The sequence below is a fragment of the Rutilus rutilus genome (assembly GCF_951802725.1).
Source record: "Rutilus rutilus genome assembly, chromosome: 6".
In the NCBI taxonomy this organism is placed as follows: domain Eukaryota; kingdom Metazoa; phylum Chordata; class Actinopteri; order Cypriniformes; family Leuciscidae; genus Rutilus; species Rutilus rutilus.
In genome coordinates, this window is record NC_140214.1 from 21,914,739 (window position 1) to 21,938,508 (window position 23,770).

General features: G+C 39.0%; 1 protein-coding gene across 1 annotated transcript in view; it reads right to left on the bottom strand.

Moving 5' to 3' along the window:
* Nucleotides 1–23,770, bottom strand: part of pld1a (phospholipase D1a) — a 34,369-nt gene that overhangs the window by 5,769 nt on the left and 4,830 nt on the right. Inside the window, exons 2-20 of the mRNA XM_084411164.1 lie at nt 23,569–23,746; nt 16,634–16,803; nt 16,419–16,549; nt 13,970–14,081; nt 12,249–12,314; nt 11,858–11,916; nt 11,286–11,378; nt 10,723–10,875; nt 10,483–10,632; nt 10,095–10,178; nt 8,815–8,896; nt 6,954–7,064; nt 6,683–6,874; nt 6,307–6,502; nt 4,362–4,490; nt 4,087–4,205; nt 3,800–3,913; nt 3,503–3,613; nt 2,643–2,731 (exon numbers count right to left, since the gene is read on the bottom strand). Coding sequence (XP_084267290.1) covers nt 2,643–2,731; nt 3,503–3,613; nt 3,800–3,913; nt 4,087–4,205; nt 4,362–4,490; nt 6,307–6,502; nt 6,683–6,874; nt 6,954–7,064; nt 8,815–8,896; nt 10,095–10,178; nt 10,483–10,632; nt 10,723–10,875; nt 11,286–11,378; nt 11,858–11,916; nt 12,249–12,314; nt 13,970–14,081; nt 16,419–16,549; nt 16,634–16,803; nt 23,569–23,665 — 2,258 coding nt within the window. The 5' untranslated portion in view covers nt 23,666–23,746. The remainder of the gene's footprint in view (nt 1–2,642; nt 2,732–3,502; nt 3,614–3,799; nt 3,914–4,086; nt 4,206–4,361; nt 4,491–6,306; nt 6,503–6,682; nt 6,875–6,953; nt 7,065–8,814; nt 8,897–10,094; nt 10,179–10,482; nt 10,633–10,722; nt 10,876–11,285; nt 11,379–11,857; nt 11,917–12,248; nt 12,315–13,969; nt 14,082–16,418; nt 16,550–16,633; nt 16,804–23,568; nt 23,747–23,770) is intronic.

Here is a 23,770-nt window from a genome sequence, read left to right on the forward strand (position 1 = left end):
ACCAGACTGTTATTAATATTGAGATATATAAGCTCAAACATATTTTGAACTAAAATAATCTGGGATCACCAGTGATCCCTGACAGGTAAGAGCAAGACCACCTAACATGATAATCTGGTTATACAATTTTTAAGCCTGTAATGGGACCTAAAATTACATACACAATTCAGTAGCAATTATAGTTGTTCTATTAACCCTTGTGTATCCTTATGGGCATTTTTGTCTTTTTCAGTTTTGGTTTTTTGATCACTGTGCCTGTGTTTATGCTAACTGCATTAAATTTGGCACAGGTGTGTATTTTTATTGGAATTTTACTATTTCACCCCCATTTCCTTTAAAAAAATTTTTTTTTTGCACTAGCTACACAAAATATCCAAATTTTTAATCCCAGGGCCATTTAACTATAAAATGTTTTCTAGTTAAAAGAGGCTTTCATTCTGTTGGCAAGGCAAACAGAGAAAAACTCTACTGCAAATAACAATTCCAACCACTGTGTGCACCAGTGGAGCTTTGCTTGCATCCAATGGGGAAAATGTGGTAACAAAATCTTACTGAAAGCAAATTTTTTGAGATATCAGCCTCAAATTTGGAACACAACTTGTTTAAATTTATGGCTTTGATTTTCTAGCCATTTTAGAGTTCAACATGTTTCATAAAATATACATTTTATATAAAATAATGTTCATAAATCATTTTCATAAACTTAAACCTATATAAACCTTATATACACTTCTTTTTTTTAATTAAAATTTCATTACCTTTAAAAAAAATAACTAATAGTTCGTATTCGATCTACGTCATCAATGTTCGCGGCGGCCATGTTGTTGACATAGAAACCACGGCAACTGTCAGTCTGTCAATTGACAAGCTATTGCAATAGTCAATTGGCTTGCTCCATTGGGGATATTCTGGGGATATTTAATTTGATTTTACCAATCAATAAATTCCACTAGAAACAAACCTTGTTGTATTATTTTAATTTAATACTGTGAAGCTGCTTTGATACAATCTGTATTGTGAAAAGCGCTATACAAATATACTTGACTTGACTTGACAAGCGAGTCAGCGTCGGTATTATCCATGGCATTATCGCTTTTTTTTTTTTTTTAACAGCGCGATGGTGTGTTGTGTAATACACGGCTGTTCTAACAACAGCAATAAGAACCCCCGGGGTTAGTTTTTATGATATACCGACTGTCAGAAAATGTGAAGGGAAGGAGACAGAGGAGTTGAGCCAGCGCAGGAGAGACTTTCCCCACAGCAAAGTCTGTTCCCATCATTTGGATAAATATTAGGTAGGCTACACAAGATAGGTATTAATTTTTCTCAAGAAAAAAACAACTCACCTAATGCTGTAAACATACAGAGAGAGATATAATGCGTTTTTTATTATAATAACAACTTTATTTAATGATATAAGTAAAAATATAATAAATATGTAATATAGTACACATATTTAGCAAAATACTCTCTACCTCTTTTTTTCTAGCCAACTAACGTGCTATAGCCTATATATTATGGTCATTAAATGGCTTTCCTGAGGTAAATGTTATGTGACATAATTGTTCTCCAGCTGTTTGATTGACCCCTTTGTTTGATCGATGTATGAGGAATATACATTTCGGTAAGTTGTACTGTATCTTTCAACATTGTTCATTCGTGTTTATTTACTAGCTAGAGATGATCGGTTCACGTGCCGCTAGGAATCTGTCGCGTCACATTTACAAGCGCCAAAATTTCGAATTTGAATTTCGTAATAAAAGTGACAGAATCTGAGAGCTGAGATTTTTTTAATATCGTAAGTAACCTGCTCTGTCTAGTCTGTCGGTTTCAGTGTCCTCTTTGCTTCGCGATTTTTCTGTGCGTGAGGATGTGTGGCGTGAGAGCGTGGGAAAAGTGTCAATTGCGTGTGTCTCACGGTGAATGCCTGAGAGTTGGCAGCTCTGATAAATATCCGGATAAGTTACGGCTGGCAATAAGGACGGATCTTTACTTAAGGCTATTGGGTCTATTTGATATGGGTCCACACCAATCAAGCTTATCTTCTCTTGATACCGATGAGATGAAGCCATTAGGCTACTGCTCCCCTCAACTCAAATCTGCGTGCGGCTAGGGGTAGGACAGATGTCATGTCAACAATATGGCCGCGGTTAGCTACTTCCGGTGTTTGCGAATAAGGCCTATTGCTTCTGGACTCACACAATTATTTTTGTTGTATTGAAAAAATTTAAGCAAATGATCTGTAATTTTCTTAAAAGCATAAATCCATAGTTCAGTCAAACTGTCCCGATTGATTCTCCTAAAGCTATTGTAGTAGCCAATCCACCTGTAGAGATCTGCTAGGGGTCCTCTCTAGTTTTCTTGCAGTGCCTTGATTTCTTAAGTAGTTTTTTCACCTAAGCTGAACTAATCCTTGTATATGCTCAGCAGCAGTGCATTCCATGTGCCATGCTAATACATGCTAATACATGCTGAGTTGTCATGACTGAAGTAGGCCTATATGCTAAAATGTATACAACACTTTTTAGTTACAATTAATGTGCAAGATTATTACTTTTTTTTTTATAAACAAAAACTCCACTGGTCCAGTGAATGGTGATGAATTACAATCAGTGTTAATGCTTTAGGATTCACACACTTACTTGTAAGCTCTGATAATTCGCTCAATAATGGCATCACCAATCTTGTTGTAAACATGTTTGTTATCGGCACAGCTGATGAAGAACTGGTTCTGAAACAGAACAAGAAAACAGGAACAATCAATTCAGTTTAACAGACATGTTACAGAGTCAGTCGTATAGTTGCATATTTAACTTCTGTTAGGCCGCAACTTGGGCAAATAATGGCACATTTCTGTAATCACATAGCCTACATTATTTGTGTCGTGAATTTTAGACAGTGAAAAAAACCCCTTTGAAAAAAACCGACAAAACAGACTCCACTAATTGGTCATCATTTTGTCACTACTTTGCTTTGATTGCATAAACTGTGATGGTCTTTTAATAAATGAATAAAGAAACAAGTTCTATATATATTTTATTTTTATTTTTTTGCTTTACTGAATGTGCCATAAACACTTTTTTTTCCTTTACAAAAAAAGAATAATGAAATCTAATGAAATCTAATTTACCCACTTAACTATAGTATCCAGGATTTTGTTCTTCCCTAATTAAATCATGTCCTCAGAGACAGAGCTAAAGAAAACATTATTTTTCTTTTCTTTTATTATTTCTTTCATTATTATTCTCTTAAGTTCTTTTAAAATGCATTTTCAATTGTATACATTTTATTTATTTGTGTTTACTCTGTGAATATCCAAGACATGAATCATTCTTGGTACCTCCCTTGATATGCTCTGATAACCACTGCTGTATGCCATTCATCAATAATATGAAGCAACTGAAATGTCAACAGTGTTTTATAACGTAACTACAATGGTTGTCAACTCATTTGAAGCATATCAGTAAATGATAACAGACAGCGTGAAAGGGAGATTGTGTACCTCAATGTAGATGAAGTGCTTGCTCTTGGCAATGACCTGAATATAGGCATTATGAATGGACTCCTCATGGTGCTTGATTCCCGCCGACCAGTCTGCTGCCGACCGCAGAACCTAAGAGACCATTTACATTTATGGGCATTTTTATGGCCATTTATGGCAAAGTTACTTAGTGTTCATTCAAGGCATCCATTTTCTTTTTATCAGCAGGCATATGCGTGTTCACTGGAAATCAAACCCATAATGTTCCTGGCGTCAATGCTCTAAAAGTTACATGTACAGCAAATTATGCTTTCTCACCTGGACTTTGGTCTGGACAGAGTCTGGCACTTGGTACTTCAGATCATTGCCTGTGCCGTGAGATTTGGGCAGCAGAAATGGGTAGGAGAGTGATCTGTACTTTGGCTTCATTATCTAAATGAGCAAAAAGTCTTTATTGTGACAGAACCGAATAATGCTTCATCAAATGTCAGAGCTTAAGGTTATATTGAAGAAGTTCACAAAGGGAATTCAGAAGCCTGTCAAGCATAAACAAAATTTAAATTGTGCAGGTCATGGCCTAAGCACAGGGGTGGTAAATGTCTCACCTTGGTGAAGTTCCAGCGTTGTATAAAGTGCCTGGCCACATCCCTGGCTGCTTTCCCATGCACCACTGAGGAGATGTCATGCCAGGGCATTCTGGGGGTTGTGTACCTGTCAATAAAATCTATAGTCGAGCACAGTGTTAAAAAGCAAGATCGTAAACATCTGAAATGCATTGAAAGAACTGCGTTTAATAACACAATTAACCTTGGATAACCCAGATTAATGATCAATGAAGTTGAGAAAACAAAAGCCGCCAGACAGTAAATGTGTGGCTCACCATCAAAAGGCTTGTCGAGCTGAACCCAGTCTTTATAGACGAAGTTGCAGTAGTCTTTTCCATGCCAGAAGCGTGTGTTTCCCATCAGCTCTCCCACTCCTGTCTGAAGACTGTGCACTGAGCCACTCTCTGCACACACAAGACACACAAAACTCATCAAAACACAAAAGATCTTTTGTAATAAATGACAGTTACTTTCAAATCGACTAATTTTACACAGCTACAATACAAAAAGGTTTTTTTTTTTTCATGAAGAGAGAAACCAAAGGCAAACTACACAAATAAACAAAATATGTAAGAGAATGAAGGCTAGAAAATAATATAAATATAAATACAAACCAAAAGAGGTTCATATAAAAAATAGTGTCTGAATTAAAACAAAATAGTTCATAAAGAGTTTAAATATAGACACAAATAATATTTTTTTTATGCATTTAGGTTTAAAATAAAAGATTTTGATGCTTATATTTTTTATTAATGTGGTCTCTTTTAAACCCTACTGTATAAGCTGAAATACGTACATGATGCAATTGAACCTGTTACAGATCGGTTTATAAATTAATGACTGACATCTAATTTGACCAAACAAACATCAGATTACTGACACATTTGAGCCATTATTTTCCATGTAAAACATGCAAGACATTAAAATCCACTGCATGTGTGTTAATATTTTAGATTTATCCACAGTAAAAGGATCACTCCATAATTTAAAACTGAATAATTGGTGGGAAACAAAGGATTGGTTATTTAACGGCAAATGAATGTGACTTTGGTGTAAGAATCAGCGACATGAGAATTAAATCTACCCCAAGGTCAAAGTAATTTCATTAAAGCATATCTCTGATGTCTAGTCTTAAGCCAGTCTCAAATACACTTAATCCTCTCTCTGACAGACCGCAAACCGATCTATACGCGTATCTTCTATGGCAGGGAGAACAAACCGAGAGAGCTAAACCAAGAAAATGATAGGGCACTCACTCGAGCCGGGGCAGGGTGTCTAGAGCAACACCTACAGTATCAGCCAGAGAGGATAAGCATCACTGCACAACCAGCAGACAGGGAAAATATAGAGACAAGTAACTGAATTTGGACCTTTTTGCATGATTTACTGATCCAGACAGTCTAGAGATATAACAAAATTTGAACACACACACACACACACACACACACACACAGCCCGAAAAAAAAAGATATTTTGATTTATATAGGCAAGTATTGCATTGTTATATTATGTTTTATGTTTCTAGCATGCTATATGTTTGGCAACAGTTCTTCTAACCCTAATTGATGGAGTGTGTAGCTTTTCATATCTTAAACAACCATGTAGAAAGACACATCATGGCCATATTCCAGGATGACAAATGCTCAAATTGTTGGGAGAAAGCATGAAGAATCACTTTCAAACATGAATTGGCACCACTGAATCCACACCTTAAATTCATTGAATATTTTTGGGATGTGCTGGAGTAGACTTTACAGAGTGCTTGACTCTTGCATTGTCAATACAAGATCTTGACCAAAAATGTATGCACCTCTTGATGGAAGTGACATCACAACATTTATTTCCATCAAGAGGTGCATACATTTTTTTTAAATTCAAACAGCAACTTTTTTTTTTCTTTTCTTTTCTTTTCGGCCGTGCAGTGTATTATTAATGTACTTTTTCTTTGGTTCCAGAGTAATTAACTAGTTACATGGCATTTACAGCTCAGGTGATTGGTTAAAAAGGATTGGGATGTGGAACTAAACACCCATTAGCAAAAGTCCAATCTCATGTATTATAACTAATGTAAATGGAAAAAAATATGACCAGTACACAATGATAATTTTCATGTTTCAGTGAACTATCTCTCATTTTCTTGGTTGTTAAGGTCACAAAGGAATTAGTCATTAGCAGACTCAGAGAACATCACCGCAGGTTAGTCGCAGTAAAATATCTTACTGTTTGAGCTGTCAATGCTACTAATGCTGTCAGCATGGTGAAGGCCACGTTGGATGTGATGGTACAGGCTGAAACGTGTCTTGCGAGTGCGACCGATGCCTTTTAGTTTGGGCAGATCCACTGAGTCACCAACCATCGACCGTCTGCTGTTTCCACTGGTGGACACTTTTTTCCTGGGTGTGGATGAATTCAGTCCCTGAGTCCCAAAATAGACATAATTCCACTTCATTATAACTAGCAGAAACCTCTAATCACAGTCTTTCATTTCAAACTTCAAAGCCAAAAAAGTAAGTTAGGTGTGTCATCCATGGGTGTGGCACAAATAATGCAGCCAAATAAAGCATGTTTTTATCGACATGATGATGCTGTCCCTAACCTGCTCTATGGCCTGAGCAACAGAACGTGTTACACTTCCCACGTCTGTCAGTCGGTGCTCACAGTCATCCCAGCGGCCATACGCCAGGTCAATTCCCCCAACAAAAGCAACTGATTGGTCGATGACTACAATCTTCTCGTGGTGTGCCCATAAGTAGACTGAGGAGGACATGTGATCAGGGTGTCTCATCACCTTTAGGAGGGAGGAAGAGTTATAATCAATAAGATGTCATGAGATATGCAAAAGCAGATAAAAGTCACACACAGCTTACCTTTATGTTTGGGTGAAGGTGCATTAGTGTTCTTTTGCTATACCCACTATTGATGCCGAGTGCCAGCTCCACTTCCTTATACAGCATAACAAAGATCCTCACTCCTTGTTGCTAAAAGTAAATAAATAAATAAATAATTAAATAAAAAGTAAATTATAGGAGGACTTTAACTTACTGTTTTTGCTTAGTATCAGAATGGCAATGCGTTTTATGTATCACTCTTTACAAAGTCAGACACATAACGGTAATTAATATGATTAGCCTTTTATTTGACAGTTATCAAACAGCTAATAATGTGTTGCTAATGTTACACAAATCATGTTCACCATCTCAGAGTCAGACAGCTGCCTTCTAAAAATCAGCATCCTTACAAACAACTTAGAACAACTTAGTTGTGGTTGAGGAGATTCCCCCTCTCTATGTAAAGCGCTTTGAGTGCCGAGAAAAGTGCTATATAAATGTAATGAATTATTATTATTAACTTAGAACGTCAGTGGAGAAAGGCACATGGTTCATCATAACATCGTAATGCGCATACAATCACATATATAATTCACCCGCTATATTGCCAAATGTACCCGTTTTTTTGTACAAAAAATATACCGGGATAACCTGGCTTCTCTTGAGACTCCCCTGCTTCGTAGCAGTTAATGATATGCTAAAGCCCGCCCCCTCGTGACATGATTGGTTACAAGGTTGTTTGTGACGCAAGAAACACCGGCAATTTCAAACCACGTTTTTGAGACCATCTTTTTTTCACTGCAGTTTTAAGGATTAAATACTCAACAATGGTGCTGACACATGGTTTGTCATATATTAAAGGGATAGTTCGCCCAAAAATGATATTTAAGCCATGATTTACTCACCCTCAAGCCGTTCGAGATGCATATGTCAATCTTTTTTCAGACGAACACATTTTCAGTTATTTTAGAAAATGTCTTAGATCTTTCAGTGGTTATAGTGTGAAGCTATGGGGTCCAGCTGCTCCAAGTCGCAAATTGTGCATGCATCCTTCACAAAAATAATCCATCCGGCTCCAGGGGGATAAACGAAGGCCTTCTGAGGGTAATCCGTGCGGTTTTGTCGTAAAAATATACATATTTAAAACTTTATAAACGAAAATAACTGGCTTCCGTGGCGGTCGGTGCGCGTTCATGGAGATGGATGCTGGCATATGACGTAGGATGTAGCGTAGGAAGCGTCGTGACGTAGAACGAACGCAGAGTTTTGTTTTGCTCTGCTCTCTGGCTGCGCTGTCACGCTCGTTCTACGTCACGACGCTTCCATCTCCATGAACGCGCGCCTACCGCCACCGGAAGCCAGTTATTTTCGTTTATAAAGTTTTAAATATGTATATATTTTACGACAAAACCGCACGGATTACCCTCAGAAGGCCTTCGTTTATCCCCCTGGAGCCGGATGGATTATTTTTGTGAAGAATGCATGCACAATTTGCGACTTGGAGCAGCTGGACCCCATAGCTTCACACTATAACCACTGAAAGATCTAAGACATTTTCTAAAATAACTGAAAATGTGTTCGTCTGAAAAAAGATTGACATATGCATCTCGAACGGCTTGAGGGTGAGTAAATCATGGCTTAAATATCATTTTTGGGCGAACTATCCCTTTAAAAACACTTAATAGACATATAAACAAAAATAAAAACAAAAACTTGATTTTCACCATAGGGGGTCTTTAAAGTAAATAAATAAGCTAATAAATAAGTGAATAAGTAAATAACTAAATATAACCTTACTTTGAAACTGGAAACATATTTGTGTGTTGCCTTTCACATACACGTTAAATTGTGAGCATGGCACCAGGAACAAATGCACCAGAGTAGTGTCAAGAGGACTTACAGCCTTGCGTTTCAAAATGCAGTCGAGCCTCCAGCGATTTCCTTCCACCACAGGCCTCTTCAGAAAGATTTCAGGGCTCAGCCTGCACATTACAAACACAATCATATAGTAGATACAACATACTGCAGCACAAGAACACCTACTTTAAGATCTACATGAAATCAAAATGGACACAGCTTACTTTTTTAATACACATTCCTGGTCTTACCGTGCACATCATTATTTTCAAATCATTCATTAAAAAAATAAAAAAAAATTAATTTAAAAAGTAAAATAATATGTCTTTAAAATATAATTGCTCTGCTGTTTAAGATACTGTACAACCAAGTGCCAAGGTGTCAAGTGTTTTAGGACGGGAATAGTCATATGTCATATTTAACTGCAAAGGGAATAGGCTAGTTGTAATAGTCAAAGTCATAATTAATTGCAAACTCATATTTAGATTTGGCTCCATTTTTATAGTGAATGCCAATAATTTTCATGCAGACTTAAATCAATGTTTAAATAGTTAACATTCTACAAGTACAACAACTACATCAAAAACACATTTAAATAGGCAGCGATTTTTTATATAACCACCCGCTCCCTCACACACACAGAAGATCAGACCATTGAGTCTATTCCAGGAGTGATATTTTTTGAATAAGGAAGACTGAAACTCGACACCAGTAAAGTAAGAGATACCGGTCTTGCTGTATAACACACACCTCCCACTCTGAGCCCCTGATCCACTGCCACAAATTCTGCATGTGGGCACGTAATGTCTATAGCAACGCTACTGCAGAGCATTACCAAACAAAGAAAAATAAACAAAATACCATTTCATATCAGATTAAGGAGTGCATTTATCATTCATGGAAGATCATAATCAATCCAGTCAATCTTTGACAGTTAACTGCGGCTCTTTTCTTGCATCCCCATTTCACACTTAACAAGAGTATCCTAGTTGACTATCCCAATTCAAACTTATACAAATAACTATGAAGGAGTTTAAAAAAAATCCTCAGGCCATGATTCGTCTCACTTAAATGAGCATGGACTGCCAATGGCTCCCCCTTAAACAAATACATGTATGTCATGTGCTTTCTCCAATCACACACAACTACACAAACTATTTATAGGTTGATTTCCCAGAAAAATGCAAACACAGTTCTGTTCGTTGAAGCAATCTGTCCAGTCCCAGATAGCAACATTGGCTCAACAAATAGTGTGAGTTGGGCCGAGACTATCTGTCTGCCTGAACAGGTTTTCTTCTAGAAGGATAAACAGTGAGTACATACCACCAGTCTGTAATGAAGATCTCCTCTTTGGCTTCCTCCAGCGCGTTTGCAACATCCTCCATGTAGGTTTTGCCATTCACATACCTGGACAATTGAATGTCTTTTTCTTTAGTTGTCAGATATCACAGAGTAGAGGGTCAAATAGAAAGCTAAACATGACATTGTTTTTGTCTTAAATCGAAAGTTCATTCAAAAATTATTTACTCACCCTCATGACGTTAAAAAGCTGTATGACTGTTCAACTGTATAATAACATTAGACCCCATTGTCTTTCATTGCATGGATAATAAAAAAACCATTGTGACCTGAAAGTCATACAGGTTTGAAACGACATGAGGGTGAGTAAATGATGTGTTTATTTTTGGGCAAACTCTTAGATTAAATATACCATTTAGAGGGTATGTTCTCCTCCTCCCTGGCAAAAGATCCAAAGCGGTGGGACCTTAAAAAGGCCTTGCCATGTTTCCGGACAAAGCTTTCAATGGCCTGACCCCACCACCGTGCATGTCTGTAGCTATGAAATTTCAGAACTAGTTTCCTGCACAAGACACACAAACAAACATAAATTGTCTACAAGCTGAGAGAGACATTTATAAGTTACATCAAATGTGAGATTAAGTGAACACACCTGGACAAGTTCTCAATGCTCACTCCATGCTTGGTCTCTGTCTGTTTGGAGTCCATTTTGATGCTGAACTCATTGTCCACCAGCAGGACAAATGAAATGGCACCAGTGTCTGGCTTCATGTACAGCAGAAAAGAGTCCTTCACAACAAGCCACCTAAACAGAGAGCACAAAAGATTTCATCATTAGACTATATCACAACCATAAGGTCAAACCTAACCTTAAGTATGCTTCTCTAAAGCATTATTATACCGAGAGCAGTGAAAGTCAGCGATACAGTGTCAGTTTAATCAGAGAACGAAAGTAGCACGGTATCAGTGGAGCAGAGATAAACAGCTTGCTAGACTCATGGAAGATTTTATGGTACGTGTGTGTGTGTGTGTGTGCGGGTGCCCGCTCTATCTGAATTGTGTATTTTCACAGATAACACTGCTTTTAAAGAGAGTCTCACAAATGTTAAAGCTCAAAGTGAAGAGCACAGCTTCACTGCATGAATGAATTTCATCTGCTCTTGTGATTTCCTTAAAGGATTCAGCAATAGTCTTTTTTGTTTTATGAGTAATTACCTCTTGGACCAGCGGTAGCAGACTTCATTGCGGCCACAGCAGTTCATACCTGGTATACGGTGACCTCCTGACCTTTTATAAACAATGCCTTCTCTGAAAGATACAGGTTTGTATGAGTGAGTTAAAGGGTGAATATCATGAAATCCATTAAAAACTTTGTGTCATATTTCAGATACTAAATGAGATTGCAAAAAATAAAACATATTTTAGGAGCGTCACATATTTTTTCATGGTGACATTTTCATGACAAGCATGTCCACTCCCAAATTCTCATGACTTTTAGTATTTATGCATCATGGAAAGATTTGTGATGTCACCCATCCAGAAAAACATCCTGACACATTATGGTAATGTGTTGCAAATTTTTCTTGTGTTGCACAAGAATTTACGTGCTTAATTGAAACTAACGTCACAATGTAAAAATAAATCAATAAATATAATAAAAAAATATTCAGAAAGCCTAATTAAATAAAGTTTTGTTTACTTTATGCAATATATTTAAACATAAAATTAAAACATTGATCAGTGTGAGGCAATGATAAAACAGTAAAACAAAAAGAGTGTGTCCTTACAAGCCTTTAGGGCCCAAGTCCTGAATGAAGGACAATTGGCTTATATCAATAAACTCCATCTGGAAAAGAGAAACAATTCTGCTTAAAACTAGTGAGACACAGACACAGCTTCAGTTAAAAGAAGTTACACCAAATCCTCAGCTATATTGACCCTTGGAGGGTATTAAAGAGGAAGAGAGGGAATTTGAGAAGGAGGAGAGAGAGAGAATTCCGTATGTCCTTGATTAAAGCTGTTGGAATAGCACTGAGCTGAGAGAAAGAGCTGCGCATTAACACGCACAGGACACACAGGCTCCATCTGTAATATCGATCCTCACGCTGCTGCTTCATTAAAGATAACTCAACGCGAGTTCCATCAGGGCCTGAACTCTATAATCAAGTGTGAGCTTACGGTGGCATAGTATTTTCGGTACATTTCCATCCTCAGCAGCTTGTTTAGGTAGTCTTCCAGTTGTTTCTGCAAAAAGAAAACACATTTGTTAGTTGGTTTTAAAGGTTTAATTCTGTGGCACCAGTTCTGTACCATGATAGATAATAGTAAATCTCAGAAAGTAAAAATGGAATTCAAAGTCTCCTAAATATATTTTTTGGTGATGACATTTAAACCTGAAATATGAAATCTAGCTTTCAATTATTTTACCAATGTAAATGTACTTTAAATATCTATATTACCAACATATAGCATAAGCATTACATAATGTGTCTTAAAGCTACACTGTGTGATATTTTCCCCCATCTAGAGGTGAAATTGTATATGACTACCCAGTGAATATTAGTTTATTTTCCTTTCAATTCCAAGGGCGTTTTAACTCCTACGGTGGCCGTATTATTCCAAGATTAACATGGCTTCCAGTTCGACTTCGCAAAAATTGCGCCTTTAAAACTATTCATCACCTGTGATCCGTCGCAGCACAGATTTACACCATTGACGCGAGGAAAAGTAACGCAAGTTATACTAGAAGTCGTTCTGGCGTTATGCACAACCACGCTATGGTTAGACAAGCAACTGTAAAACTTCGAATTTACACAAATAGGCTGAATTAAGTTACCTGTCGAGAAGAAAGCAGGCAACTTCGGCGTCCGTTTTAAAATCTTTGCTCCTCATGAGCTCTTTCCATCTGGGAAAAGTTACTCCAATATTGACTTTGGTCTTGCTGATTTGCCTGTCGCGTTGACGTTTTAATTCTTTCTTTCGCTTCCTTGGCGACTCTGCTACATGTCCTCGAAAATAGGAGTTATCCTCCATCTTCAGCAATCTTTCAAATCTGCCGGCAGTCGCGAGTAATCTCCCCCTCGCATTCGTCAAGGTGTCACTGAGTGTAAAATGCGAAAGGCGAAGCTTGAATTTCCAGGTATGTCCCTCTTTGGCGAATGTATTTTCAAGATGGAGGCGCAACATGGCTTCCGCCATTCGAGCGACTCACTCGTATGTATTATAAATAGCAGATTTTACGCTTACGAGAAAACTTTATTAGTTGGTGGAAGTAATTACACATGAATGAGCACATATACTTTTGATAGAACAAATAGTTTTTTGCTAAGAATCATCTTAAAAAGTTACACAGTGTAGCTTTAATGTTATTAATGAAAGTAGTTATAAAATATTTATAATGTATATAAAAATATATTTATATTGGGACCACTTACAAGTGCTACTAAGCTGAACGTCCTGCTTGTAAATATTAATTATGAAAGTGATGTTTGCCTAGTAAGCCTAATGTACTGGCTGAAAAAAGAGCTGTACACTAATGAGCAGATGAATTATTTATTCATTAGTTTATTAGTAGAATGTCCTTAAATATCTTCAAAGAAAAATGAACAGGAAATATACTTCAGAAACTCTTAAAAGACCATTTAAAAAGTCAGCAATATTGAACTTTACGCAACAGCTGGACACTTAAGAATTTCATCAGTAGACTATGAGAATTTTATCATGTGACTCACATTTATGATATGACAAGCAGACTATTGTTATATTTGCTCAGATACCATTAAATGATGTCAATGATGTTGTGTGGGAGAGACCTGACCACAGACTCACACGCCTTGTGATGATGCAGATTACATCATGTGATAAAGGGTTGGTGATGCAGTAAGCATGTAGTGACTCACCCTCCGACTAGACACTTGCTCCTCTCGTGCCAACTCGTCTCTGCCTCCCCGAGGCAGTGCAGGCATCTGCCTCACCTCGCTCCTCTTTATGCTCTTCCTTCTCTCAGTATGGCTAAAAGAGAGATATCATAGTCTGAGAGAAAAACGAGGAATAACAATAGCAAAGAGTGAATGGTGAGAATGAGTAGCCATGAAATCTGAGAAAGGAGCTAAAGACAACAGGGGAGAACAGAAAGAAAAAGAAAAGAAATTAGATACTTAAAGAAAATCAACAGAAAAAAAATGATTGTAGAGGAAGTGAGAATAAAGCTTCTATGAGAATGAGAAGAGTATTAACTGATCTGCTGGTATTAAGAGTCGTCTAGGGCCATTGAATCACAAGTGGTCATCTGAGACGCATTACTGCTTTTTCACAAGGAAGGGCTTTTTCACAAGGCCGTTAGAATAAGGTAGAAGAAAATAGCTTGCTGATTTATAATCATGTGATCCTGAGTGGAGCATTCTTATGACTTAAAATCTGAGGTAGTTCATTTGAGATACCTGGGATTTTAACTAAATTAAACTGGAAGAGAAATATTCTTTACAAATTGACATATTTTCACATTTATGTTATTAAATGCCATATTAACAATCAGTACATAAGCTGAAATAGACTTGAATTAAAAGACACAAAGAGACTATATTTGATGCAAAAGTCGACAGCAACAATCTTAACTTTAAACATTATTTTTGCTGCTATGTAGCCCACCTATTCAAAAATAAAGTGTAGAGTGATAAAAAAAAAATAGCCATATGTATACTACCATTCAAACGTGTGGGGTCTGTAAGATTTTTTGTAATGTTTATGAAAGAAGTCTCTCATGCTCACTGAGGCTGCATTTATTTGTTCAAAAAAATTAAGTAAATAGAAATATTGTCCAATGTTATTAAAATTTTAAATAACTGTTTTTTTTATTTTAATATTTTGTTTTAAAATGCAATTTATTCCTGTGATGGTAAAGCTGAATTTTCAGCATCATTACTCCAGTCTTTAATGTCACATGATCCTTCAGAAATCATTCTAATATGTTGATTTGCTGCTCAAGAAACATTTCTTATTATTCTCAATGTTGAAAACAGCTGTGCTGCTTAATATGTTCATGGGAAGTCTAAAACATATTTTTCAGTATTGTATTATAAAAGTCTTCACTGTCACTTTTAATCAGTATGACGCATCCATTACATCTGTGTAACAAAAATAGTAAAAAAGTAAAAAAATAAAAGAAAAAGATTTTATTATTTTAAGTAGGTAGGTTCATCAAAAAACATCAAAAGTTTCAAACACTTGTTTTTGCACAACTGATGATTGATAGAGGAGTAATAATAATAATAATAATAATAATAATAATAATTTGTTACATTTATATAGCTCTTTTCTGGGTACTCAAAGCGCTTCACATATGGAAGGGGAGAATCTCCTCAACCACCACCAATGTGCAGCATCCACCTGGATGATCATAGACAATATAAGAAATGGACACAGCGACCCCATAGACTTCAACGGAGACCAGTGAAGTCAATTAGAAGCACTCATTTCTTGATGGCTGAGCATACTGCACAGCCTCAAACTGAGCTTGACAACGTAGATGTGACATGAGCAACCTGTCTGACAGTTGTAAGTCTTCTAGTAGCTGTGCCAAGAGAAATCTGAATCATTCCCTTCCGAATCTTGCAGAGACGGAGAGTGTGAGTACTAGGAGCTGTCCATGAGCTAGGAGCAGGAGCAACTTAATGACTCTCTATGGGCTTCTCCCTTGACTTTATCGGACTTTATGCCTCCACGTCCCCCCGATTGCCTGCGAGCTTCTCCTCCTGTCTTTACGGTAATTTCTCTACTGTGCGACAGAGAGTCTAGCCTAGCCTAGTTTTACAAAAACGGCTTCTACGGGGCCATAGTGTAAGATACAAGGTAATGGAGCCTTTTATACATTGTCGTGTTTCTTTAGAAATAAACAATGGACCAATGGAGTCTTTAAACGCCTCAGATGTAAAGTTATTCGCTGTCAAAGTGACGCCAAAATGAATGGGAGTCAATGGAATACTAACAGCAGGTGATGGCTTGTTAGCCAATGGATGCCCCCATAGAAGGTACACTTTCCCAGTGCTGGATTACCCCCTTGTGGATGATGCGACGGCAGCCATATTGCACCAGAAGGCCCACCACACACCAGCTTATTGGTGGAGAGGAGACAGAGTGATGAAGCCAATCATTACATATGGGGATGATTAGGAGGCCATGATGGACAGAGGCCAATGGGCTAATTTGGCCAGAATGTCGGGGTTACACCCCTACTCTTTTTCCAGAGGACATATAGGTGGGGTAGGCCGTCTTTTATGTTGTCCAGTGTGTATGTAGCATTTACACTACAAATGTGTATTAATGAGTATATCTATAGGGCAGGGGTCTGACCTTCTGATCCTCATGAGGGTCTTGTATCGCAGAAGCTCTTTGTGCAGCTCCATGAAGTGCTTTTCTTTTCTCTTGACTATCCAGGTGAAGTTCCCATGTTTGAACTCTATCTTAAACACCGCTGGCATTGCCTGTGGACACAACAGTGATGTGAGATCTGTGACAACTTTCAACCTTTTAACTAGTTATAACTAGTCAACCTTATAACCACAGACCTTGGACACGCCTCTGTGTTTAGAGATTTTGAAGCGGTCTGGAGCCCTGGTGAAGCGTTCCACTTCTAGGATCTTGGCAGAGATGGGGGCAGCGGTCAGGTAGACCTGCGCTTCTGTCTCTTTAAAGCCAACCGTCCTGTACACGGCAGAGAAAGGGATACAGGAAGCTCCTGTAGGAAAACAACAGTGCACACTGCAGAATGAGGCATGCCTGCAGGGAATGTGAGCTCCAGTGTGTGTGTGCTGAATACTTCTTGTGACGTGCTGCATCATGTTGTCCACAGTTGTCCTCAAATCCCTTTCTTTTACACACGTCACACATTGCCCAGATTTTTACACACGTCACATATTGGCCAGATTTTTTACACACGTCACACACTGCCCAGATCCCTGATTAGACAGACCTATTGTAACCCTTTTTTAATTCCTGTCTGAAAAATTATTGGCAAAAGAACTTGTACTTGTACTACTAAACTAAATAAATAGATGTATCCCACACACTGATATAGCTTCAAAATCTTAATTTATTACAGTTTCATTCATGCGACCTTCATCAGGCATCGGTTTCAAACAGGAAGTGGAATAAACCCAATTTAAAATACAAAGCAGCCAGCTGTAACGTTTTGGCTGATGAAGCAGCCAGACGAAGCTTGATTCCAAATGATAGTAAAGTTTTAATGTACACATTGGCAGGTGAACAGGACGCAACAGCATGTTTAACATAGACACAAACAATAACCAACAAGGGTCTGAACTGAACGGGGAATTATATACACAGGGTAAACGAGGGAACTAACTAGACACAGGTGGATGAAGGTGAACAGGTGCAGACAAGACAAGACAACATAATTGTGACACTAACAAGAAAATTACAATCAATAATACCCAATCACATACCAGGACAGAAAAAGTGACAACCAACTTCAATGAATCAACAATCAAATACAATTAGCCAAAATACAAGCATTACACAATACACACTTTACTTCTATAACAGACCATCAACAACTAGCCTTCTAGTAGTATCTCTAATTACCCCTGTAAAACTGATAGTAATACATAAAATGGATTAAACCCTTTCGCATGTACGATCACACTGATGTGATTAGTCTAGGCTGATCCCTGGAGCAGAGTCCTGCACGGGTCCGATTTTGTAAATCCTCACCCGCCCGTACCCGCAGTGCTTAAAACCGCATCCGACAGCAGCACTAATTAAAATCCGCACCCGACCCGCTTAAAATAGAACCGACACCCGCACCCGAAATAAAATCAGTTTTAGACTATCACATTATAGACACACTTATAAAAATGTTTATTGCCAGGTCATACAGAAGTTATTACACGACAATTAACACAAAACAACTTCAGGCGAAGCTGTCAAACTGAGTAGCCTTAAAGGGATAGTTCACTTTGAAATAAATTTTTGATATGTTTTAGCTTACCTCAAGGGCATCCAAGATGTAGGTGTCTTTGTTTTCCGCAGTAGTTTCAATTTTGATATTTTTAGGTCAAACCGTTCTTGTCTGTCAGTTAGGGCTGGGCAGTATGACCAAAAATCCACATCACGGTATTTTTCTAAATTACACCGGTTTCACGGTATTCACCTTATTCCGCCCCGCCCACTTTTACTTCTGTCCAGTACTTCCGTTGTAAACCAACTTCCGGTTTAGCGGACCCTCATTCAATTTCGAGGAGAACTGCAGAGAAGTCTCACTGATAAAATGTCACATAAGATAAGCTAATTTGTGCCAAATGTGCTATGTACGTGTGTACCAACAGCACAGCAAATGCACTGTTTCTCGGGGTAATTTTTAAACGACTTTTAGGTGTTTATATGACCCGTCTGCCTGTCTGATCGCAGCCCGGCCGATGTGTAGTGTTTAGCCTACATTAGCCACAAACATCTAATGTTGTAATGGTCTCACTACAGGACACATACACATGCTATACCTTGTTTGAAAGCTATGGTCCTCTAGAATTCAGTCGCTGGATTTATTTTACAGCCATTACTTGTGATAGAGATCAAACCATAAGAAATTGCAGCTAGCAGTTAGCTAAGCTAACGTTACCCTCTTGTTCATCTAGTTGAGGCTCTACTTTCTTTCTACACCAGTTCGTGGCTATTTTTTTCTCATCTGTTGGCTATACACTGCAAATGTATCTGGTGATTAAGCAAACAAACTGTGGTGTAATAATGTTTCAAACTTTACATGTAGTAGTGTTTGTGCACATCTTCGTAACTAAGTAATAGCTATTAGAAAGACACAGCTATTAAATAATTTGATTGTGGCATTGTTTCAAAAGCTTCAAGTGAAATGTACTTTAGTACGTTGCAGCAGTTGTTAATAACCATAGGCCAACGCATTTGGCTATAATATTATAGTCTATCTATCTACTAGACAGATAACAGATTGGACCAGGGCAAACAAAGCGCTAAGTAGCTAAACCAGGAAGTGAGATTACGCGGATGGCGCCACCCAGTGCTACTTCCGGAATAAGGTGAATATGGCGGTATTTCTTTTTTTCCAAGCATGACTGGGTGTAAAACACATTTTTCACTGAGTGAGAGAGGAAATGCTGCAGTAGATTGACTTAGAATGCCCTATTTTACTGTCATGAGTGAATACTGTAGAAAAAAAATCCACACTAGTATTATTACAGGTTTGCAAGGCTGTTTATAAAGAGGTGCCAGCAGGAGGCGCTTTAGGAGCGGCAGAAATAGCGGTTTCCCCGGTAACGGCTGTACACAAAGCAGCAACGCTCATAAACGCTGCTTTATCAGGAAAGATAAAGAAAGATTCAATCGTAATAACAAAGAAACTTTTCTAAAGACCGTCAGTTCACTTCAGATACATTAATATAAAAACACCCACGCCGCGTTTTGATTTTGAAACGTGCAGTGCTCATGTTTATTCAACGATGTCAATGCAAACCACAAATAGATTTTCCAAAAGGCTGTGTTGATATTGTGAACCAATGTATGGGAAACACTGTAATATAATTTGACAGCTATCAATTATAGTTTAACCTATCCATCTTCAAAGTCACGCTTACACGTGCATCACTACAGTGCAACAGAGAAAAAGGACCCTCTCAAACAGTGTCGTGCCGCGCCGCGCTCCGATCATTATTAAAGCGGCATACATTGGTATTGCGGTATTTAAAAAATTCACATCATAACAAAAACTAGATGTACCGCATCGCGGTACAAAATATGACCGCCGCTCAGGCCTGCACTGGCTTTCCACAAAAATAAATGACGTGGAGTAATTTGGCTGTATTGCGTGTTTATGTATATACCTAAAAAAAGTAATAGTATGTGCATGTCTGTCTGTGTGTGTGTGTGTGTGTTTGTGTATGTGTGTGTCTGTGTGTGTGTGTGTGTGTCTGTGCGTGTATGTATGTGTGCGTACATGTGTGCGCGTGTGTGTTTGTGTGTGTGTGTCTGTGCATGTGGATTTGTATGTGTGTGTATGGTTGTGTGTCTGTGCGTGTGGATGTCAGTTTGTGTGCATGCTTGCGTTTGTTTGTATTCCTGCATGTGTGTGTGTGACAGTATCATCCTAAACCAGCAACCCTTCGCTCAACAGCACCATCTACAGGCCGATGAGTGTACAGTCACTAAATGTGCACATAAATGAATTTATTTTATACCCCCACATGGATGAAATTCTACAAAACTTAGCAGAGGATACCCCCAGAGGATGTCAAGTTAATCATACACATGAAATATGGTGCAGTTCTGAACATCTCCACTGAAGATAGGGGCGATTAAAGCAGAATAATATTGCATTTTCATTTTTTATGGGAGGGGCGCAAATCACAAATGAGTGATTATGGGCTAGGTTGATGTGGGCCCTTAAGAGCAACATACCATAAAAATGTCTTCATCCTCGGTGCCACGGTTCAGGTAGTTATTTAGGAAAAACTGCATTTTTTGGGGTTTGGGGGGGCCCAGCGCGGGGGGGGGGGGGAGTGGCCCCCGGGGACCAAACGAAATTTTTCCGTAGAAGTCTAGTGGGGCTACATGCCCACCAAATTTCATGTTCCCCGGTGTTTCGGTGTCCCTGGTATCGTTGACGAAAAATTTACGGGGGCCCCAGCGCAGGGGGGGGAAGTGGCCCCCGGGGACCAAACGAAATTTTTCCGCAAAAGTCTAGTAGACCAACATACCATAAAAATGTCTTCATCCTCGGTGCCACGGTTCAGGTAGTTATTTAGGAAAAACTGCATTTTTTGGGGTTTGGGGGGGCCCAGCGCGGGGGGGGAGTGGCCCCCGGGGACCAAACGAAATTTTTCCGTAGAAGTCTAGTGGGGCTAAATGCCCACCAAATTTCATGTTCCCCGGTGCTTCGGTGTCCCTGGTATCGTTGACGAAAAATTTACGGGGGCCCCAGCGCGGGGGGGGGGAAGTGGCCCCCGCGGACCAAACGAAATTTTTCCGTAAAAGTCTAGTAGACCAACATACCATAAAAATTTCTTCATCCTCGGTGCCACGGTTCAGGTAGTTATTTAGGAAAAACTGCATTTTTTGGGGTTTGGGGGGGCCCAGCACGGGGGGGGAGTGGCCCCCGGGGACCAAACGAAATTTTTCCTTAGAAGTCTAGTGGGGCTACATGCCCACCAAATTTCATGTTCCCCGGTGTTTCGGTGTCCCTGGTATCGTTGACGAAAAATTTAAGGGGGCCCCAGCGCGGGGGGGGAAGTGGCCCCCGGGGACCAAACGAAATTTTTCCGTAAAAGTCTAGTAGACCAACATACCATAAAAATTTCTTCATCCTCGGTGCCACGGTTCAGGTAGTTATTTAGGAAAAACTGCATTTTTTGGGGTTTGGGGGGGCCCAGCGCGGGGGGGGAGTGGCCCCCGGGGACCAAACGAAATTTTTCCTTAGAAGTCTAGTGGGGCTACATGCCCACCAAATTTCATGTTCCCCGGTGCTTCGGTGTCCCTGTTTCGTCATTGACGAAAAATCCAGTAAGGTGACGAAAAAAAAAAAAAAAAAAAACTTTGACAATCCCTATATAGATGTCGCCTTGGCTACGGTTTCGTTCCAATGAACTGCAGTAGCGAAGGCGACATCTAGTGTATACATCTATACCCGCCCGCGCCGTCAGATCATTTGGACGTGTGCTGTGTTCAAGAGATAACAACGATATAAATACTGTTCGTTTTCTCACACAAACCGCTCGTTTCGTGTCTTAGGCCATCAATGTGTACTTACGATGGGGAATTGTTTAATTTGGACGTGGGGAATTGTTTTAATTTGGACTCTGTGCTTGTGTTTTGAGCCAGTGACCATCGACCTGCATTATATGACTGACAGACAAGAACGGTTTGACCTAAAAATAGACACCTACATCTTGGATGCCCTTGAGGTAAGCTAAAACATACCAAAATTTTATTTCAAAGTGAACTATCCCTTTAACATTTTACCAGTCGAACAGATGCGGCTACAACACTATGCCACGCAATTTCATCTACATCTGACAATTTTGGGTTCAAACACGCCCTGCACATACACCACACATACTTAACAGTGTTCAATCTGAAAAATACTGTTGGACAGAACTGCTTGTTACCAGTTATCTGCGTGCTTCCTCAGCGATGAAGTTCCACATTTGCGGCTATAATCCAACACGAAAATGCATGCAGCAAAGCCTTTCACAATATTTTCTTCATATAACTCCAGATTTCTCCCACACACTGGATTTTTGATTGTCGACAACTTTACAATCTCCACTTGCTATTCTTTTCTTCAACTCCTCAGCATCCATCTCGACGACTGCAGATCGCGCGCGCGGTAATGATGAATTTTTAGCCTAGGTAACGTTAACGTTATAGATCCTGGGAGGGCGTGGCGCGTGGGCACAAATAAACTGATGTGGATATTAAATTATTTTATCAACTTGAAATACAAGCATATGTAGATGTGTTCCTAAAAATATGCATATATTTTTAAGTTTGCATGTGATTGTTTTAAACCTGTGTTTAGACCCGTGTTTCCCCCGTGTCCGACCCGACGCGCACCCGTAATCGACACAGTTGGATATTTTTCACCCGTTTGAGCTAAATTTGCGGGTCACCCGTCGTGCAGGACTCTACCCTGGAGTACGATCACACCGGTAGTCGGTAGACGGTCAGTGCATCACGTGATCAACTGCTATATTCAAATGTGCTTTCGCGCGTTGGCTGGAGCTGCTGTCATATATCATAACTTTTCAGTGTTTTCAACCACATAATGTTTATTTTAGGTTTCAGACATATAAATTCACATAAGTACTAAAAAAAAAACAATACATTTAGAGTTTGTAAAATACACACTGATGTCTATGGAAGAGGCAATAATAATCCTTTCTTTCCATTATAATTAGACACGTTTTATTCATATCAGATACACACTGTGTGAGTAACTTTACTCTAAGGTCATTCTATTCTTCTCCCAGTTCACCAGACACTTACTTTCATGTATTTCGGGAGAAGTGGATGTGTACATGTGTTGTAAATCCAACAGATCCGATTATCTCATAGACAGTATATAAACGGATTCTCTGAACTGCGCATACTGTCTATGGAACTGCGGCACAAACTAAAATGGCGGCGCCCATCGCGCATGCAGCTCAACTAACGCGATCGTTATAAAGGTGTTTAAACAACAAAACACTTCCACTTGCATATATTTGTGAATATTTTGAATAAAAAAAGGAAAAATGACAAAAGCAAATTATCCTTCATTCAGCGCTGCTCTTGCTGCTGTGTGTCACGTGACAAGCAATGACGCGTCACCATGGAAACCATAAAATGAATGACACGTTCTAAATAACGGTCGCCTTGAAAAACTCACGCTGGGGGGTCAGCCAGAATATTTTAAACTTACGTGTGAAAGGGTTAAATCAATGTGTCTGAAACATGGTCTGAAATAATAATAATCACTCACCTGAGGGGTTAAACTCAGAGTCCACCTCTTCAGGTTCATCCTCAGCATCTGAGAACCCCAGTTCCCTGGTGTCCAGGTTCTCCACAGCGTCACTCATGTCTGCTTTTATCCGATTGAGTTCCTTCTTATGGACTCACTGAAACATTCAGCACTCTTCAGCCTGAAGGGCCAGCATGGCCTGTTTGAACACACACACGTCCAA